Genomic DNA, 21,913 nt, shown 5'->3' on the forward strand with positions numbered 1-21,913 from the left:
CCAACCCACAGACACTTTGCTTGCAGGGGCACACACATGCCACGAAAGTTACTTGGTTGTGTGGATTGTAAAGTAAGTGGCTGACACTGCACTAGACGCATATTCTCTTCTGTCCTGTTGCTCACTATCATCCCTGCACCCAGCCCCTGAGTCACATCTTCATGTGTCCAGCTCCGCTGTGGACATAGCATAGGCACTTCCCTTCCCCTCCTCCCACCCCAAACAGAAAACACCTCTACAGTTCCAGATAGGTGAGTGGATGCAAACCGATATGGGGAGGAAGGGCTGTAAACTAATTGCACAAACAGTATGAACTCAAGTTTTAGCCCCTCGGTGGGATTCTTGCTGTGTACAAAGAAACCACACCACAACTCCGATTTCACAGAGTAAGATCTAGAACCTGTCAGAACTTGCTCAGTGCTGGATGGAACGCTGAGTCACAGCCACTGACTTGTGGAGCTCCCTGCACTGAACGCTCACAGGAATACATACTTAGGGCTGTGAACTGCAGCGAGGCAGAGAGGATCGTGCCTGTTCTTTGCCCTGCGTTATCTCTGGGGTGCAATATCTCAGTCTCTGCAATTGTTCCATAAAGTTACTTAGAAGCAACCCAGGGTTGGCTTCTCTTTGTTTGGTTATCCCATTGCCATGCATGTTGGTGTCCTGGGGCTGCCATAACAAGTCACCACAAACTTGGTAGTTTTTTTTTTTATTTTTATTTTTTTTGAGAGAGAGTCTGGCTCTGTTGCCCAGGCTAGAGTGCTGTGGCATCAGCCTAGCTCACAGCAACCTCAAACTCCTGGGCTCAAGCGATCCTACTGCCTCAGCCTCCCGAGTAGCTGGGACTACAGGCATGTGCCACCATGCCTGGCTAATTTTTTCTATATATATATTTTTAGTTGTCCAGATAATTTCTTTCTATTTTTAGTAGAGACGGGGTCTCTTGTTCAGGGTGGTCTCGGACTCCTGACCTTGAGCGATCCACCCGCCTCGGCCTCCCAGAGTGCCAGGATTATAGGCGTGAGCCACCGTGCCCGGCCAAACTTGGTGGTTTAAAACAACAGAAATGTATCCTCTTGTAGTCTGGAGGCCAGGAGTCTGAAATTCAGGTGCCAGCAGGGCTGTGCCCCCTCCAGAGTCTCTAGGGTAGATTTTTGCTGGCTCCAGGCATTCCTTGGCTACTCGTAGGAGCATCACTCCAATTTCTAACCTCCTCCTTCTGTCATCTACTCTGCTGTGTGTGTCTCTGTGTCTTCCCTTCTTGTAAGAACACGTACAACTGGATTTAGGGTGAGATTTCATCTCAAGATCCTTAGCTAGTTACATCCGCAAGGGTCTTATTTCCAAATAAGTTCCCGTGATGAGTCTCTGGTAGGCATGAATTTTGGGGAACACTATTTGTCATGGGCTGAATCTGTCTCCCCCAGATTTATCTGGTGAAGCTCTAACCCCCAGTATCTCAGAATGTGACTATATTTGGAGATAGTGTATTTAAAGAGGTGATTAAGGTAAAAGTTTAATAGATAACATAGAGCCTGTTGGATTTCCTTCTTTTCTTCTCTGCAGGTAGCAGTATCGGGACTCTTACTGCCCATGACATGGATGAAGAAAATACTGTCAACAGTATTTTAGAGTACAGAATTGTGGCGCAAACTCCCCAAATTCCCATGGACGGACTCTTCTTGGTCCAAACATATTCGGGAGTGTTCCAATTAGCTAAAAGATCCTTGAAAAAGCAAGATACTCCTCAGTACAACTTAACGGTAGAGGTGTCCGACAAAGGTTAGTGTCACACCTGCTGTCTTGAGTACACATAATTGTTTTACTTCTAGTTTTAATTTGTTAGGCTGCTCTAATGCCTGGGTATATTACAGAATGATGCCACGTAAACATCCTTTGCTGCTTTTATGAAACATGCAACACAGAGACAGCCTGGGTTCAAAGGCTGGAGTTGCAGCTCAGGCAACATTGTCGTGTAAGTCCAGGTCCTCTGAGAAGCAGATGCTAAAGATAAATTAAATGTACAAGGATTTCATTAGGAGGATGCCTGTGAGAGAAAATGGAGAGAGGCAGAGAGAAGGCTGGGAGAGCCATCAGAGCACAGCACAAGCCTGACCCTGAGTGAAGGAGAGAGGGGAAGGAAGGCTGGTGGGGATGTCCTACACTGCTGAACAGTCTAAGGAAGGTTCCATAAGGCTGTCGGGGAGCCCAAAGTTGGTCAAAGGAGTTCACAATCTCTGAGAATGAGCTTTGCTTAGTCACCGGCCACCAGGAGCCTGTGGGAAGTGAGGCCTCGGTGCAAATGCAGTGATGGATTTCGCAGCACAGCAGTGAGGCCGTCACCAGTCGCTATCCCTGTTGTTGGAGGGTCTAGCAGGGACATTCTGCAGACCATGACCATGCCCAGGAAAACTGTGTTTCCCAATTCCTGCTTTCAAACTCAAAGCAAGAGTCTGTATGAAAGAGGAGGAGAAATGCATGTTTTAGGAAATTCTATCTTCTCCTATCAGCTTCCAGGTGGCCATTTGACAATTATTAGGAGACATTCTTCCCTAATCTTCATATAATTTCAGATCAAGTAGTTGTTAATCTCTGTCTGGTCATGACATGCTTTGAGAATCTGATAAAAACTACGCATTCTCAATTGAATGCACATGTTCTTAAAAAATCTGCACAGACACACAAAAATACACCTATCCAGAGAGAGACTAATTTCCAGGGTACTCAGACTCCTAGAAGGTTAAGAATCATTTGAGTTAACTCGCACTGAATCTTAGATTACCAAATCATTCAGTAATTGTACTGGGAGGCTCAGGTTACGTAGATATGGAGAAGAAATGGGCGTCATTTCACACTGTGCTTCACATTGACTCCTTCACACGGATGTTGACAAACTAGGGGGGACCTGGGTTTTGCAGGCCTCATTGTAGAATGTTTGAAACCTGGGTTTCCCAGTAATTAGGCAAATATTGAGGGCCTAATATTTTCTAGCATTATGTTAAGAGATTAAAGCAGAAGTAAGTATAATAAACCCCCCTCCTCCATGATGAACTAGCAAATTCACACTATTAGCTGTCCATTCTTTTAGCAGCTATTGAGCATTTGCCTATTTGAGACACCATGGCAGGTACTGGGGATACTTTACAGATGAATAAGCCCCAGAGTCTGTCCTCAAGGAGAGCTCATTCTGGTAGAGGAGACGGACACATGAATCAATAAACTGCAAGAAACTATACAAGGTAACCCGTGGAGGAAATGAGTGGCTCAGTGGAGGGAGAGAACAGGTACGGTTTTCTGGAAGAGGTGTTGCTGAGCTGAGCTTTGAAGAATGAATATGATAAGTTATAAACTCATGTAGGGCTTACAGAGGAGTGGGAATCTCATGTGCAGATGCATAGGGACCTGAAGCAGTTTGAAGATATGAGTATAAAGTAGAAATCAGATTAGGAATTGTTTACGTGCATGAATACACGTAACCTGGAACGTGTGGACCAGATTAAGTATATTTATATATAAATATGTGTGTTGATAGACTTAAACATTCAATTGTGCACTATAGAAAATTAGAAACTAGCCTATAATTAACATAGTTTTACATAAAACCAGGGAGGGCTTGTCACCCAGAAGGCCCACTGCTGGCCCAAATGAGGTCTGTGCAGAGCAGTGAGGCAGTGAGTTCTGGGCCTGGGACCACCCTAATCTTCAGCCATTCTTGTTGTCTACAAATGTTCTGGGGACCAGCCTCAACTTCAATCAATATGTACTTGCTTGTAATTAGATTGTGAATAGATTACGTGCCTGGCGTGTGTTCAGTGCGTTGAGCACAAGCTGTAGAGTTGGACTGCCTGGGTGTATTAGGATCACAGAAGGAAACAGAGGGCCCCTTGAAGAGTTTTAAGAAGGGATTATTTGTAAAGGTTGTGGGCAAGGTTAAGGGAAACCAACAGGAGGTGGTTGTGAAGCACAGGACGCAGCCTTTTCTGTTCTAAACCCCAAAGCAGCCAGGGAAGGGAACATCCCCTGAAGGAGCAAGGCCCGTCTGTGCCTGCCACTAGAGAAGAGGGCTTTTGGCAATGGGAGCATCACACCCCCAACTGCTCACCTCCTGCCCTTTTTGCAGGCTTCTGCCAGCCCTCTCATTGGCAGAACCCAACTGTTACCCAAGGGCAAGACGTCCACTGATGCATTGCATGAGGTCAGCCCCTGGGACACAGAGTATGGACAGAGGAGTGGACAGTGGACACAGAGGGCAAAGGGAGTACATGGATTTGAATCCTGGTTCCACCACTAGTTAGGTGTATGACCTTGGTTAGGTTACTTAACATCTCTGTCCCCTGCTTCCTCATTTGTTATTAATGAATGGGAATGATAACAGTACCTACACACCATGAAGTTGTGAAGATGAAATGAGCGATGCGGGTAAAGCACTTTACTGTGCCTGGTGCATAGAGACTGCTCACAATTTGCGTTACGATGAGAAACCTGGTTCTGTTATTATCCACATTTTATAGATAAACTGACTGAGGCCCAGAGACATGGAGTGACACACCCAAGCTCTCACATATCTGATAAGTGGCAGAGCCAGAGTCTGAACAGTGAGATTCCAGAGCCTAGAGTCTTAACCATCCTATGATACAGTTCATTGTGGTTAGAAAGATGGTAGCCCCAACAAAGAGCCTGTCATTTTGTTTCTTGTTCTGGCCTTCTCCCCACCTTCATTCAGTGCTCCTCTTGGATCTAATTGAAGCTACTGTCTCTGACTAGGTCTTCGAATTGTCAAACCCACCTGTGAAAGCCTGAGCCATTTCTCCAGGGTTCCTTGAGCTATGTCTGTCCCTGCCTTGCTTCCTGCAGGCTGGACAGACACAGCCTTTGGAGGACGCTCATTGTACCACTTCTTCCCTTGCTTGGAGAGGAGGGAGCAGGCACCCCTGAATCTCCCCACCATAGAGGGCAGAGCAGGTATAGGACAGATGTGTTCAGAGAAGGAAACATAGCCACTGGGAAGGCTATCTGGAAGGATAATTTTACACTGGGCTTTAAAGACTACTTAAGTTTTGCTGGTTAGAGAAAGAGAAGCTGCTTCACAAAATGAGCCATGCTGCTCATGGAACAGACCTCCCCTAGGATGGGGCAGGTGGAGAGCAACAGGAAGTCCAGAAAAACTTAGATCTGTCTTCAGCTCTCTCCACCCTACCTGATGACCTGCTTGTGGGTGCAGAGGGGAGCGGAGAACCCTCTCTCCACATAACTTGTATGTCAATTGCAAAATTGTGGCTAAGGCTGTCACTTCACTTGCCAATTATTTTCTTGCAGATTTCTGATTTTAATGCATGATTTTCAGTGACAATTAATATGATATATAACTTTGGTTTTCAGATTTCAAGACCCTCTGTGCTGTGCAAATCAACATTATTGATATCAATGATCAGATCCCCATCTTTGAAAAATCAGATGTGAGTAGTTTTCCTGTTTGTTTTTTCTTTACTTTGTTCATATTACTTGACCCCTACTTCTGGGATAAAGACACAGACAGTAGTTGGGAAAAGTGTCAGACTTAACAGGTAGCCTTGGTCAATGCACCAAAAACAAACCCAGACACCATCTTCAGTGGAAGCCTTCAGGGAACAATAACATTCACTGTTACAGTTATCCAGGGATGTCTGTTTATAAACTCCTGCCAACGGCTCATTTATTCCAAGGGCTGCTTAAAAGCTACAACCACAATCTCTGTCAAACTGAAAGGAGTTGAATAGCTGCTTGCAGTTTATCATTATATATTTTGTGTGGATTAGGACAATAAATAGAGTACTGCTAGGTTCAAACAAGTATTTTTAGTCAAAAACTTAATATTTCGAATCTTGACAGTTTAAACTCACTTTGTAATAATTGGGTAAGAGAAAGAAGAAAAAAGTGAATCTCTGGCTTATGCCAAAGAAAAATGCACTCAAGACATTTGCAAAAATTAGAACTGGATGAAAAGGAAAAAATCAATTTAGAACCTTAAGAAAAATGCAGATTCCTGGTTTTTGTCGGTATGGGCTTCAGACTTGGTGATGGCTTGATCACTGCTCCCTTACGAAGGATGTCTCTGTTTACTCTGAAGGAGAGAGAAGCCCATTTGAAGAGACTGTTATGTCAAGTTTAAGTAAGTTATGAGGCAGCCCAGAGCCCTGCGATGATGTTCATAAATCAAAATAGAGATGAGGCTGTGACAAAGAAGAGAATTGATTTATGAAGGGGCTCGAGGTGGGAAGAAGTGGGACTCGGCGTACCCTGTGTAACAGGCGCTGAGGTTAAGCAAGCATGAAGTAGAGAACCCATTTCTTCTCAGCACCCATGCTCTTGGGCATTTTATCCTTTCCGAATATTGTGATTTCTTCCTATTTCACCTCCCAGATAGTGTTTTTTAGATTGAGGATAAGAATCCTGCTTTGGGAGTCTCAGAGCTTAAATACAAATCTGGCTACAGAGAGAGTGAATCTGCTGCTTTCATCACTGTGGTCCCTCCCAGACCCTGCTTGCTGCCACCTCTGAGATCATGATGCCAAGAGATGGTCTGGGGGTTTCTAGGGGAGTGGGAGATGGGCTGGGCCAGCAACCAAGAGCGCAGGCTTTGGAGTTGGCAGACATGGTTTCTCATCCCAGTTCTGTGACTCAGTAGCTATGTGATCACGGGTGGGTTTAACCTCTCCAATCCTTTGCTTCTCTGTAAATGGAGATGGTAATATAGCTACTCAGTACCATGTTGTGTTGCTCTACTGAGCACCTACTATGTGCCAGGCATTTGGGAGCTTTACATACATTATCTTCCTTAATCCCCATGGCAAACATGAAGTAGGTTCTATTATTATTATCTTCATTAGACAGATGATGAACACTTAGTAAGGTAAGTGACTTGTTTCAAGTCACCCAACTAATAAGCGGCAAGCCTAGGGTTCATATACAGGCTGTTTGACTCCAAAGTTCAAGCTTTTAATTAATCTCTATTCCTTGGTTGATTTAAGAGTCAAAATAGTGTATATAAAGTGCCTGCCACTTTATAGGTACTCAATCCATTGCAGCTATTTATTTATATCATTACTACTATAATAATAATTATAGTTATTGAACATTGGATAGGGGAGGAGGATTCTGTCTTAGAGTCCTACCAGTACCCGTCCGAGATGTTGTGTCCCTTGGTATGATGGGTATCAGTTCACGAGTATGACTGATGTTAAAATCAACTGCAACGTAGTCATCAATAGGGAAAACATGCCCCATAAATATTAATGCAAACTATGACTTGTGTCCATTCTGAAACCAAAGAGGCAAGTTTGTCCTTTGACAGTGATGCTCGATGACAGTGGACGTTCTCACCGTTTCCTTTCCCCATTTCCTCCTTAGTATGGAAACCTGACCATCCCTGAAGACACAAACATTGGGTCCATCATCTTAACCATCCAGGCCACTGATGCTGATGAGCCACTCACAGGAAGTTCTAAAATCCTGTACCGTATCACAGAGGGAGACAGTGAGGGACAACTGGGGGTTGACACAGATCCCCACACCAACGCTGGATATGTCACAGTCAAAAAGGTAAATAGCCCATCTAATGGAATTTGTCTTTTTGTGGATTAATTTACTAATGACAGTATGAAGATCTATAAGCAGAGGTGACATGTTAGCAGTGACCTCTCAGACGTGTGATGGACTCCTGGAGCACTCTTCGTCCTTCCTGTCCTCTTGACAGGCAGAAAACCGGGATTCTAGTCCTGGGTCTGTCCATGGTAGGCCAAGTAACTTTTGCAGGGAGGTAATGTTGCCACATAAAATATGTAAAATACTGCCTGGATTCCTAGCACTCCGGGAGGCCGAGGTGGGAGGATTACATGACGCCAGGAGTTCGAGACCAACCTGAGCAAGAGTGAGACCCTGTCTCTACTAAAAATACAAAAATTAGCCGGGCATGGTGGCATGTGCCTATAGTCTCAGCTACTTGGGAGGCTGAGGCAGGAAGATGGCTTGAGCCCAGGAGTTTGAAGTTGCCGTGAGCTACGATGATGCCACTGCACTCTAGCCTGGGCGACAGAGCGAGACTCTGTCTCAAAAAAGAAAAGAAAACAAAAAAAGAAAAATATAGGATGAACAATTTTTTAGCATAAGTATGTTTCATGCAATATTTGGGATATACTTACTTATACTAAAAAATTGTTCATCTGAAATTGAAATTTAACTAGATATTCTATATTCACATTAGCTAAATCTGGCAGCCTTGTGGGGATGGCAGCCGGGGCCTCACTTCCCCCTTCGCAGATGTGGGGAGTTGAGCTGGATGTGCCGATGGGACCTTGAGGCTGAAACCCCTTTATTCACATGTGCCAGGTGGAGACACTTCTTGAATAATGACTGGAAATCGGTGGGTCTCCTTTCAAGCTTGCATAGACAAGTTTATCTTTCCATTCTCCCTCCACCCTGCTTTGCTCTCATCTTACATGTTCTCACTCTCTCTCTGCCTGTAAGGACTGGGTAATCTGGAGCCAGATCTTCATTATATTAGTTCCTATTTCTGTGTACAAGATTCCCCCCACCCTTCCCCAATCTCTCCTGTCCCCTGCTGTGTACACCTAAATCTTTTTCTCCGCGGCCACCCCATCTCAGATGACTCAGTTGGAAGCAGTCCTTGCTGTCATCCAATCTGCTTAAAGTTAAGATACTTTCCTGGGTAGAGAGTGAAGCCCTGGGTTCAGAAGGGTCGGCGCTGCAGCAGGAGGGAATCTGCGAGCGTCGCCACGTCTGAGGCTCGCGGTGCCTTGTGCTGGAGGCTGCCAAAGAAGCCTCTGCAGGACTGTTTGGAGCCAGAGTAAAGGAATGTTGAAAGTAGAGGCTAAAAATGAAAATGAAATAGAATAATTTCACAGAAAATGGACAGAAGCACAGAGAAACAGTGCTGGTGCCTAAGAAAGCCGTGGGACAGAGTCTCGCAATTCTGATCCCATGGTTAGCACATATTCCAGCTCTGGGGAAGGGTCTTTTTGGGACCAGCTCAAAGCATTAGCCTCCTGTGAGAGTCTCACATTTGGGAAAGGTGCCATTACAGCTTTCCGTTTTGCTTGTGGCTGTCTACGTGGAGAGAAAGAACCACAGAAAGAAAGGATAAAGGAAAGGGCAGTTTTCAGGGTTTGCAGTGGGTGGTCCAGAAAGCATGCTGGATCAGGGAAGCCCATATGGAGAGGGCAGCACTGAGCATGATGGAGGGGGAGAATTTTTTCAGATGTTGGGGAAGGGCAGGCTGAGCCAATGCAATCATGCCTCGGTTTTTCTCTTCATGAATGGGATGTTGCCATTTCTGTTTAATGGGCGAGAAACTGATATAAATTAAAAGACAGCTCCCCAAGAGGTCCTGGGTCCTCCAGGCCTGGAAAGTGAATAAAATAGTGCAGTTTTCATAGTCTGTAATATACCTTTTGGCTTTGGTTCCTTCATATTTTGGGGGTTCTGGGTCCCTTTAAGAATCTCATAAAAGCTACATGCCCTCCCCTTATAAAACAAACAAACAAAAACATATGCATATAGTTCCCAGGGGTTCAGAGACCTCTTGAAGCCCTTAGTTGAGAAGCCCTACTTTAGGGGCTGTTCTACTCTTCATTGGGTTCTTCAGAATTAGAACTTTTCCCCCATGGAAACATGGGTTCTGTACCTTGAGAGGGACCTTAAAAATCATGTGGAATCACTTACTTAAGATATTTACGTCCTTTCTACGCTAGCGGATCACGTGTTGTTTAAGCCCATGCTTGAAAACTTCCAGAGTTGGGAACTTAGCGGTTTTTGAAGCAACTCTTTCCATCGTGGGTAGCCCTAACTGTTAAATTCTTCCTCTAACTAAACCCAAATTGGTTTTTCGATGCTCATTCCTGGTTCCATCTGGCCTGGAACAAGAGCAGGTCATCCATCATCTCTGCTCACCCCTCCCACCCTCCATGAATTTAAAGTCTTTGATTTTGGGGTTTGGGTCCTGAGGCCCCTGGGAGATCATTTTCCACGCAGAATGGAAATCTCTGCGTAAGAATTTCCCAAGCTGATTTCTGAGAACTGTCTTCGTTGAAAAAAATCACTGTTTCTGCTGAATGAAGTGTCCCGTGGTTAAGTACGTTTGAGGCGTGCTACATTCCATTTCCTTTCCTAGGAGAGTCACAGTGCACATTAGCATATCACAAGCTCTGATAAGTCCTGCCATAAAGACTTTTTCATGGCTCTGTCATCATTCTGGGAAGAAAGTTTTTGCTGACACTGGATTGACAACTGCTCTGTATGAAACCTTTGTAATTGGTTTGTAATTATGTATATTTTTGGCGAATAGCATGTTTTGAAATATGTATACATTGTGGAATGGCTAAATACAGTTAATTAACATATACATTACCTCACATATTTATCATTGTTTTTGTGGTGAAAGTAAAAAATCTACTCTCAGCAATTTTCAAGTATACAATATATTGTTATTAACCATAGTCACCATGTTGTACAATAGATCTCTTAAACGCTTTCTTTCTGAAATTTTGTGTACATTGACCAACATCTCCCCAATCCTCCCCTCGCCACCCCGTAACCACCATTCTACTCTCTGCTACTGTGAGTTCAACTATTTTAGATTCCACCTATAAGTTAGATCATGTGGTGTTTGTTATTTCGCTTAACATAATGTTCTCTAGGTTCATCCATGTTGTGGCAAATGACAGGATTTCCTTTCTTTTTAAAGCTGAATAGCATTCCATTGTATGCATACACACTACATTTTATTTATCCATATATCTGTTGTTGGACACTTAGGTTGTTTCCATATCTTGGCTATTGTGAATAGTGCTGCAGTGAACATGGGAGTGCAGGTATCTCTTCAACATACATCAAAGATTTCATTTCCTTTGGATACATATCCAGTAGTGGGAGTGCTAGACAATATGGTAGTGTTGTTCTTAATTTTTTGAGGCACCTCCTCTGTTTGCCAAAATGGCTGTACTAATTCACATTCCCACCCTCAGTGTGCAAAGGTTCCCTTTTCTCCACATATTCACCATTACATGTTATTTTTCATCTTTTTGATAATAGCCATTCTAGCGGGTGTGAGGGGTTATTTTATTATGGTTTTAATTTGCATTTTCCTGATGACTTGTGATGTTGAGCATTTTTTCATATACCTGTTTGCTATGTGTATGTCTTCTTTTGAGAAATGTCTATTCTGGTCCTTTGCCTATTTTTTAATCAGGTTGTTTTCTTGCTATTGGGTTGTTCGTGTTTATTACATGTTATATCAGATGTGTGGTTTGCAAATATTTTCTCTCAATCTGTAAATTGTTTCTCTGTTGTTTCCTTTGCTATGCAGAAGCTTCTAGTTTGATGCAATCCCATTTGTCTATTTTTGCTTTTGTTGGCTGTGCTTTTGGGGTCACATCCAAAAGATCATTGCTGACATCAATGTCATGGAGCTTTTCCCCTATGTTTTCTTATAGTAGTGCTACAGTTTCAGATTTCACGTTGAAGTCTTTAATCTAGTTTGAGTTGATTTTCATATATGACGTGAGATATAAGGGTCTAATTTCATTCTCCTGACGTGGATATCCAGTTTTCCCAATGTCATTTATTAAACATATCAGAGCTTAAGAAGCACATGGGATATGTCTTTTAAGGGAGCTAATCATTCCCAAATTAATTTTCTCCTTTTTCCCCCACACAGCCTCTTGACTTTGAAACAGCAGCTATTTCCAACATTATATTCAAAGCAGAAAATCCTGAGCCTCTGGTTTCTGGTGTGGAATACAACGCGAGCTCTTTTGCCAAGTTCACACTTATTGTGACAGATGTGAATGAAGCACCTCTATTTTCCGAATATGTATTCCAAGCAAGAGTGAGTGAGGATGTGGCTATAGGCACAAAAGTGGGCAACGTAACTGCCAAGGATCCAGAAGGCCTGGACGTCAGGTAAGGAGCACAGTGTTGGAGAGGCCTAGCTCTGTGCTGCAACCAAGGCCAGTGGGGAGGAGGAGCTGGGAGGGCTGGAGAAACTGGCCTGCACTGCCCCCAGGGTTGTGCCCTAAGGAGCAGTCAGCCGTGGTGAACTTGGCCTTGGTTGAGGCAGGTGTCAGTACCCCGTGGGGCATTCCAAGGGATGGTGGTTCATCAATGTGAATCCAGGCTCAGAGAAGTGCGAAGCGGCGTCAGGCTCCATCCAGCACACTTGCTGTGGGTCTCACCTGGGAGAGCTGGTGGGTTCAAGAGGTGGCATTCACCTCCCAGAGACTGGCAAGCCGCAGCAGGCCCTGTGTCTGAACCAGTTAACCAGTTTTGTGGGCTGGGGCTTGGGGAAAGGTTCCAGCCCCTCACATGTACTGAAGTTCTGGTTGGAGAGAATGAAACAAAACCCCAACTCAACAGACAAGCCTACCTTATAGGATCAAGGGAATCTTCTGGATGTTGGGTGCATAGGTTCCTCAGCTCTCCAGAGAGCTGGTTTGGGGTAGCAAGAATCATTCCAGACTACACCCAAGGAGATGCTAGTGCTCAGAATGAGGTGGCTAAGCAAAATGTATAAATATTTCCATTTTAGCAATTCTCAATCTTTTTTTCAGTGCAATAATACCCAAAAAGATTTGTCTTAAAAATGTACAATGATGATTAATTTCCTCAAGATATATATGTATGTGTATATATCTGTATAATAGCTATAAAATCTTCAAGATTATATAGCTGATAAGCACATAGATAGGATTTGAACTCAGATCTTTTGCTTCTATTGTACAACACACAACATGCCCACTGTCTATGGCATAAGAAATATTTCAACATGACTTAAAGAATTGTCACAACTACATGCATTGTTTTAAGTCTCCCTAAACATTTGAGGGGAATGTTGCCCCCCACTGAGCTGCCATTTAGGCACTTGGAATCAGTTCTAAAATCTTTTCTGTTTGTCTGTCAAGGAATAAAGTTACCATCTACTGTTTTACTCTCTAACTGCTTCTCTAGTTGCATAAAGGAAAGACCAGCAGGGTTATACTCTATAGTTTAATATAGATAGACTCAAGAGTCACAAATTATAAGGAGACTCAAAATGTTTAAATTTTTACAGCCATTTATTTAATAAATGCTTCTACCTTCTTCATGAAAATGCTATAAAAATCATTGGTCAAAGACAGGTGAATAAAAAGTTTCTAAGTAGAAAAACAAAAGCATTTAAGAGAATTTTCTCTGATGAAACAAGGAAAAGATATAACATATGTACTATCAAGTTGAGGTCAATAAGATGAAGTTAGCAAGGGAGATTAGGTATCCTGCTAGATACAGTTCAGGAAGACAAGCAAGAAAGTGTCTCAGGAATGAGGAAGAATTAATAGTTCAGGTGCTGGCAATAAGTCAGTTCAGAAGCAAGGATGACGCCAAACTTTTGGCCTGAGCAATTTAATTCTCCAGCTCCACAACCTTACAATCCATTAGCACCCAATGGATCCTAATCTAATCCATCAGCAAATATTATAGATTTTCATTGAAATACACCCGGAATCTAAATGCTTCACACTACTTCCAATGTCGTCCCAGGTACCACCATTTCTCTTCTGGATTCTTCCTTGCCCCTACCCTCCCTGCTCCACCCTGAGTCTATTCACTGCAGTCAGAGTGATCCTTTAGGAAAGTAAATCAGATTGTCTGACTCCTCTTTCAGAGCCCTCCAAAGGGTTCCCATCTCTTTTGGGATGAAATCCCAGGTATATAGGATTTCTTATTTGTTACCCACACACACAGCCTAACACAGTGCTTGGCATACAGAATATACCAAAAAAAAAAAAAAAAAATATTGTGAGAAGGCAATTAACTCATGCATAATTTTTATATCATTCTCTTATTCTTGGATATGTAGGTTTTTTAAAGCGTTTATTATAGAAAATGTTTTGAATATATGTATGCATATAATTCTTTTTAAACTTCTATTTTTTTATTTCGGCAAAATTTCTAGGAGTGGAATTATTTGGTCTATAGGTACGAGCATCCCTGTGACTATGATGTGTTGCTTTCCAAAGGGCTGTGCCCATTGGTGTTCCTGGGGTTCTAGTCTCATCTCTCTCAAATTCATCTTTCACACACCTACCCACAGCTTCCATTAAAAACACAGATACAACTGGGTCACTTTCCCACTTAACGCCATTTGATGGCTGCCCAGGGTTTCCCATGATCTGCTCTGTAAAGCTCTGTGGCCTCATCTTTTGCTGCCACAGCTTCCCATTTATATCCCAGCACCGCTGAAACACCTGACCTCACGTTCCTTGGCCCTTGGTGCTTAGTTCATACACTTTCTTCTGCTGAAGCATCCTCCTCTTGCCTTTGTTAACTTCTACCGCTTCAGAAAGACTTCTCTGATTCCCATAAACTTCTCTTGGATTCCACAGGTCCCCTTTTGTTGTATTTACCATATTTTACTGGAATCATTTGTTCCTGTGCCTCTCTCCTCCACTGACTCGGGAGCCCCTTTGTGTGACCTCCTCCCTTGGCCGACTGGCTAGTATTGCCCAGCACTCAATAGATGTTTGCTGAGTGAGGAATTCACTATCTCACCAGCAGCCTATGAGCATTAATCCATTTCACCCAATCTCCACTACTGGGTGTTTGAGTTTTCTTAGAGGGCTGGTTTGCTAAGAGTTTTTAAAAGATACTTCCAGATTGCTTTCATTGGAATTCTTCAATTTTCAGAAAAGTGTAACATTGGTCTTCAGAGCACAAACACTACCAGTTGTAAGAATGAGTGAGTCCCCCCTTTGAAGACAGAAAACATGCAAATGAAGTATTAATAATGTGAGATGATCCTTTAACTATGTTGTAAATATACAAATGATGCTGCTGATGTAACAGTGTAGTGATGCATTAGCTATCTTCACACTTTCATGCAAAGTAACGTGGGTTTTCTTTTGCTCTTTTCACTTTATGAAGGTATTCACTGAGAGGCGACACGAGAGGTTGGCTTAACATTGACCCTGTCACTGGTGAGATCTTTAGTGCGGCTCCACTGGACAGGGAAACTGAAAGTGTGTATCGGGTAAAAGTGGTGGCCACTGAAGTAGGTAAGCAAAAGAAAAAAAAGAAAATAGATTATCAGGTATATATCGCTAGAAATGGGACAAACTTGACAGGGTCAAATATAATCACCTTACAGTGGAAAGAGGAGAAAGGCACCAAAGACCAGAGCGTAGGGGAGCGCTCACACCTTCCTGCTTTTGTTCAAGATGAGAACCACCTGTGCCCTGAGCAGGGCTTCATCCACGTGGGGTTGTACCTGGAGGCTGGCCAGGCTTCAGGGATGCTGCTCACTCTGTGATTTCCTATGGGGGCTACAGCCTCTTCTAGAAGGTTTTTGTGTCCCTGGCTGAACTACTTCCCTTCTTCCAAAGCAGTTGTGTGTTTCTCCTGGCAGCTCGGAGCACAGTCAAACCACTGCCTTGTTGACCAAGACCACTACTCGCTCCTTCAGCCTAAAATTGCAGCTTGTCAGGCTTCCTCCTTTTTGAAGCAGAGAATGTTCTATGCAGCATTCTCCACTTTGATATGTGTCAGAGTCACCTGGGGAGCTTGTTCGATATAGAGACTAGGAGTCTACCCCTGGGGATTCTGATTCAGTAAATTTGGGTAAACCTGGGTATCTGTGTTTTGATGAAATAGGGAAAACTTTCAAAAGGGAAGACTGTATTGTACAGATAAGCCCAGGTGGTTTGAACCATCTCTGTATAATCTTTGCATCTCATTTAGTTCAGTTGTATATTGCCTGCTGGCTTCAAATGTGGAATTCCAGAGAATTTTTAAAAGAAAAATTAACTTACAGGAATATTTTTACCCAGTGATAAGGCTGGTAATTAAATCGTTGAGTTTCTTTGCATTTAAATGGAATTTAAAAATGTACAGCAGGAATTCTGTTGATATTATGCTGATCAGAGGCTGTGACTAGCTAGTAAATTTATCTGCCCAGTCCTCCCCACCACCAAATTATACAAGTTATTACTAAATAAATATAGTTTTAGACCAAAAAAAAAAACCTTTCAAAATGTGAGGCCTGGGGTTGGGAGCTGAAATGGGAACAGAGAAGGGAACCATAAAAATAGTCCCTGCATATGAAACTATTAAGGAAAACAAAAGTACTTCAGTCAAATTCAACCAAAGTGAGTAGAATTGCAGGACCGTGTGCCAACTTGGGAACGGTTGCGTGTGAGTGGATGGGTCCTCTGTCTCTTGCCTCAAGTTAAGCCCATTCCACTATCATGTTTATATTTAGCTCTTGATTTATTAAATAAATGCTCCCAGATAATCAGCAGGAAGTTTCCAGCTGAGCCTTTATGCCATACACTCCCCTGCATGGTATCATCAATACCTCACTTTGCACGTGTGCTAGGAATTTCTCACATTTTAGAAGTTTCACAAATCAAAACCAGGGTCCAAAACCCTGTTCCATTTTTAGAGTTTGGCACTGAAATGATATAAATAGATAAAATGACTTTAAGAACACAGTGGCTTTTTCTTCTTTGGTTAAGTGTAGTCCTGGACATAAGCACCAGTTGAGAAGAAAAGCAAGAAAACAGGGTTTACTGGAAACGAAGCAGGAGCAAGAAAACAAGTTTTACAGGAATCAGATTAGGTCAGAGTCAGAAATTGTAGAAGCAATATCTGTGATTGAGGCCAGGGAGAAAGTTGACAGCAGTCAGTGTTGGAGTCGCACTGACAGCCCCACACTAAGCACTTAGTGTAGAAACTTCTCATGCAATGCTATGAGGTAGGAACTGCTATTGACCATATTTCATGGATGAGGAAACAAGGGCACTGAGGAATTAAGTAACTTGCCCAAGACCACACAGCTACCATCCAGTCATGCTGCGGAGCCCATGTTTTGTACCACCGTAGCATGGTAAATAATGTTCATTTCAGCCCTTTACTATTTTCTAGAACATTCACTTACACACGTGATCCTCACAGAGCCATAGGTGTCTCACAGCTGAAGAAATGAGGCTTAGAAAACTTAACAGGCCTGAAGCAAGGCATGGTAAGGAACAGGTGAGGGTGCCAGAGCTAGAGTCAGACCTTGGATTGAAAACCGCCCCTGCTCCCTGGCTGTGTGACCTTGGGCAAGTCACAACTTCTCTGAGCTCAGTTTTCTTATCATATATGTGCATCAGTATTGAAGCAATATATGTGAAATATTAGCACATAGACCTTAGTTATTAAGATTTTTTTAACCAGTAATGAAACTAGGTCTTTGATTCTGAAAGTTTGTCTTTCTAGTACACCTCAGTCTCTCTAACTGCTTGAATTTTATTTTTTTCTTTAAGAAAGGGAAATGTCCTTCTTAAGAGGAAAATGAGTGAGCTGATACCATGTTTCAATCATTCAATTTTGTAGGTGGCTCCTCCTTGAGCGCCGTGTCGGATTTCCACCTGACGCTTCTGGACGTGAACGACAACCCCCCACGGCTAGCCAAGGAGTACACCGGCTTGTTCTTGTGCTACCCCCTCAGTGCACCCGGAAGTCTCATTTTCGAGGCCACTGATGATGATTGGCAGCCATTTCGGGGTCCCCAATTTACATTTTCCCTTGGCAGTGAAAGCTTACAGGCGGACTGGGAAGTTTCCAAAATCAATGGTGAGTTTTCAAAAGCACAGGGAGAAAAATAACGATGGATGATGAAATTAAGTTTTTATTTTACTTGGTGGGTTTGCAGTACCCCCCACAGAGCTTTCTTCCATGCTCCAGGAAGGAAATTCATACTCGGAGGTCTCTGGAGGAGCAGGATTCAGGCTTGCAAGGGAGAAAAGACTGACCACGCAGCATCTCCCTTGGTGTAGGTGGATAGGGGGACAACCGAGCATCCTTTGCAAAATTTCCAGTGACAGCTGAGAAACAACCGATTTTATAATTTTTAAACAATTTATTGAAATATAATTGATGTACAATATTATTCAAAGTGTACAACTTTGAGAATTGACATATGTAAATACCACGGAAGCCCTCAGCACAATCACGGTAATGAACATTGCTACCACCCTCAAAAATCTTTTCACGTCCTGTTCTCATCTCTACTTCCCTCCCTGCCTGTCCCCTCTCCTCAGGCAACCACTGACCTGTTTTCTGTCACTATTTATTAGTTTTCCTTTTCAATAATTTTCTCTAAATAGAATAGTACATGTGTATGTGTCTTGGGTCTGGCTTTCACTTAGCATAATTGTCACCATCCTGAGTGGAGGTTCTTTCAGGTTCTTGGTGATCATCGGGAAAAGAATTTCAGGACACACCACATAAGCCAAGCAAGCAGCTTTTTTGAAAGCAAAAGTACGCTCTTTTAAGAGACAGGGGCAGGCTTGAAAAGAGCAAGTCTATGGGGAGGACGGGGTTTTTGGTCTTTTGAAGTCTTGCTAATTGAGAAGAAAATTATTCCAGGCTAATGGGTTGGCTTTTACTAAGAATTATGGCAATAATTCCTAGAGTTGGGTTCCCTCCCATTTTTGTACTTTATATTGATGGTTTAGCACTGTCATGGTGATTTTAAGGGTAGAGAAACTTTAAAACCACAATGTGATATTATAATTACACGAAGTTCATGTAAGGTGGCAGAGAGCTGACAAGCTAGTTGAAGCTGGTTCTTGTCTGTGGTTATCAACCCTCTTTAGTTAGACTTTACCACTGATACCCACTCTGCAAGCCCCTGCGTCCAGCTCCTAGCCTAGTCACCTTCACCCATATAAGATGGCAAACTTCATGTTGAATGTTGGGTGTGCTCTGACCACTCCACTGACCAGGCCTCTCCTCCTTTCCTTGGCCCTCCCTATACCCTGAACACAATATTGAAATTGGGCCAATTAATAACCCTACCATGGCCTCTAAGCATTCAAGGAAGAGTCAGTCATACATCTCTCACTTTAAATCAAAAGCTAGACATGATAAAGCCAAAACGGGCTGAAAGTAGCATTTCATCAAACAGCCAAGTGGTGAATGTAAAGGCAAAGTTCTTGAAGTAAATTAAAAGTGCTACTCCAGTGAACAGAAGAATAAGAAAGGGAGAAAGTTTGAGTGGTCTGGATAGAAGATCAAACAAGCCACAATATTCCCCTAAACCAAAGCCTAAATCCAGAGCAAGGCCCTAATTCTCTTCTCTTCAATTCTATGAAGTCTAAGAGAGGTTAGGAAGCTTCAAAAGAAAACTGTGAAGTAGCAAAGGCTGGGTTCATGAGGTTTAAAGAAAGTTGTCTCCATAACATAAAAGTACAAGGTGAGGCAGCAAGTACTAATGTAGAAGCTGCAGTAAGTTTTCCAGAAGATCTAACTAAAATCATTGATGAAGGTGGCTGCACTCAACAATTTTTCAGTGTGAATGAAACAGCCTTATATTGGAAGGTGATGCCATCTTGGACTTCCTTAGATAAAGAGGAAATGTTAATGCCTAGCTTCAAAGATTTAAGGGACAGGCTGACTCTGCCAGGGGCTAATGCAGTTGATGACTAAGCTGAAGCCACCATCCAAAAATCCTAGGGCCCTTATGAATGATGCTAAATCTACTCTGCCTGTGCTCTATAAATGGGACAACAAAGCCTGGGATGACAGACAGCTCATCTGTTTATAGAATGGTTTAGTGAATATTTTAAGCCTACTGTTGAGACCTACTGCTCAGAAAAAAAGGTTTCTTTGAAATTACTACTGTTCATTGACAATGTACCTGGTCACCCAAGAGCTCTGATGGAAATGTACAAGGAGATTAATATTGTTTTCATGCTGCTAACACAATATCCATGCTGCAGCCCATGGATTAAGGAGTAATTTCAAATGTCATTATTTAAGAAATACATTTCATAGGGCTATAGCTGCCATAGTGACTTCCGATTGATTTTTCTCATTTTGGGTCATATTTTTATCTTTTCTTTCATATCTAGCAGTTTTTTTTATGAAATGGCAGACATTTAGATGCTGATTTTTTTGTATTCTTTGAAATATTCTTGAGCTTTAGTTTGAAGTGTAATTATTTGGAAATAGTTTGATCCTTTCACATGTTTTTAGGTTTTGTTAGGCAGGACTAGGGCAGCATTTATTCTAGGGCTAATTTTTCCAAACTTCTGAGGCAAAACCCTCTGTGTACTCTACGTGATGCTCCATGAGATTTTTCCACCCTGGCTCTTGGGAGCAGGAACAATTCCTGGCCCTTTGTGAACTCTGTTCTCTCTAAATCTCTTGTGAGGGGCCCCTATTGCACTCTCTGTATGCAGCACACACACTTTCTCTGGTATTATGCAAATTCTAGTGGCCTTGATTTCCCTTTACTCCTGGCTCCATGGCCTCAACCCACAGACATCACTGGGCTCTCCCTTCCTGTGCTGAGACCTGGATGATCACTCTGGGTAGTGAGCTGACACAATGGTGGTTTTTTTTTCCCCTTTCAGGAATCACTATCCTTCATTGTCCAATGTCTTTAAAACCATGGTTTCATGTATTTTATATGTTCTTTGAGTTGTTTTTGGAGGGATGGTGACTCTGGTGCCTGTTCTCCAGGGCCATGATAATCTTTAAATATGAAAATCTCCCCAAATTCTGGAAAATTTCTTGTCAGATACGTGAATGTAGAGGGTATATGAATGAGTTGTAACAAGACAAACTGACTTTAGTAATTTGAAGCTTAGTGTTATTCTGTACTCTTAATTCTCCATTTTAAAAAAAAGGAAAGAAGGTAAATACCTGAAGATCAGGTAGAATATGATGCATCCCCTTATTTCAGGATTCAAAGGGATTCAGAGGCCTACAGATGTTATCACTTACCAATGTCACATAGCTAACAAGCAGCAGATGCTCTGTCCCAGGTACACTCCAGTCACTACGTAATCAATCCTCATTATTTGCAGATTTCGTATTTACAGGTTCAACTATTTGACAGTGCAGCTTGTGCATTCGTGGACACTGGCGGAGTGGTCAAAAATTTGAGTTACTGGACACACTTGTTCCCAGCTGAGGGTGGGAATAACTTTATTATTATTACATTGTAATATATAATGAAATAATTATACAACTCACCATAATGCAGAATCTAATGCCACCACTGATTTGACAGGAGCTGGAGCTCAGGTGGTGATGTGCGTGATGGGGAGCAGCTGTAAATACAGAAGAAGCTTTGCTCCCTCGCTGACCTCCTACTGTGCACGACCTGGTTCCAGTCCACCACCCAGGGGCTGGGGACTGCAGCCTTACAGAGAAAATACGTGTTAGATAAACTTTGTTCAGGCAGGCATTCTACTGCTGTTAATCATGAGTTAAATGTTAATCAGTCCACTATATATTAAACAAGGTATCTTTAAACAGAAACACAGAAGACAACATTATATATTAATCAGTTGATGAAAATGTTGTGACCAGAGGCTCACAGGACATAATCGTATATTTTCCGTAGGAACAATTGTTCAGTATTTACTAATTCAGTGTTTGGGACAACTTTACAGACCACAACTACTGGAAATGATGAGCATTGACTGCAGTTTATATTCATTTCTACAGAGAAATCATGAATTGAGAATTTAAAGGATACTTTAGCCCTCTTTTACACTATGATAAGATACATGTAGAGTGATATGGGTGATACTTTGGGTAGTTTAACCCGTATCTAGCCACTTCCCAGTCAACCGTAGTATGTGATGCAAGGGTAAGCTTTGGCTCCTGCTGATCCAGGGATCTGAAGTTGTGTGTTTTCCTGCTCTGACAGGCACTCATGCTAAACTCTCCACCCGGCACACGAGCTTTGAGGAGAGAGTGTACGACGTCCCAATCCGCATCAATGATGGGAGTCAGCCACCCTTGGAAGGCACTGTCTCTTTACCAGGTGGGTAGTTTGCTATAGGCAACTTAAGATAGTCTGTCACCATGGGCAGTTTGAGGGAAT

At 42.6% G+C, this 21,913-nt stretch overlaps 1 protein-coding gene across 1 annotated transcript in view; it reads left to right on the forward strand.

Annotated features, from left to right (window-relative positions):
* The window catches only part of CDH17 (cadherin 17, LI cadherin (liver-intestine)), a 62,615-nt gene that overhangs the window by 37,755 nt on the left and 2,947 nt on the right, over positions 1 to 21,913 (forward strand). The window contains exons 10-16 of the mRNA XM_012643561.1: positions 1,567 to 1,782; positions 5,380 to 5,456; positions 7,387 to 7,578; positions 11,711 to 11,955; positions 14,953 to 15,083; positions 17,404 to 17,643; positions 21,737 to 21,853. Coding sequence (XP_012499015.1) covers positions 1,567 to 1,782; positions 5,380 to 5,456; positions 7,387 to 7,578; positions 11,711 to 11,955; positions 14,953 to 15,083; positions 17,404 to 17,643; positions 21,737 to 21,853 — 1,218 coding nt within the window. The remainder of the gene's footprint in view (positions 1 to 1,566; positions 1,783 to 5,379; positions 5,457 to 7,386; positions 7,579 to 11,710; positions 11,956 to 14,952; positions 15,084 to 17,403; positions 17,644 to 21,736; positions 21,854 to 21,913) is intronic.

The sequence above is a fragment of the Propithecus coquereli genome, unplaced genomic scaffold, assembly GCF_000956105.1.
Source record: "Propithecus coquereli isolate 6110/MARCELLA unplaced genomic scaffold, Pcoq_1.0 Scaffold2, whole genome shotgun sequence".
NCBI lineage: Eukaryota > Metazoa > Chordata > Mammalia > Primates > Indriidae > Propithecus > Propithecus coquereli.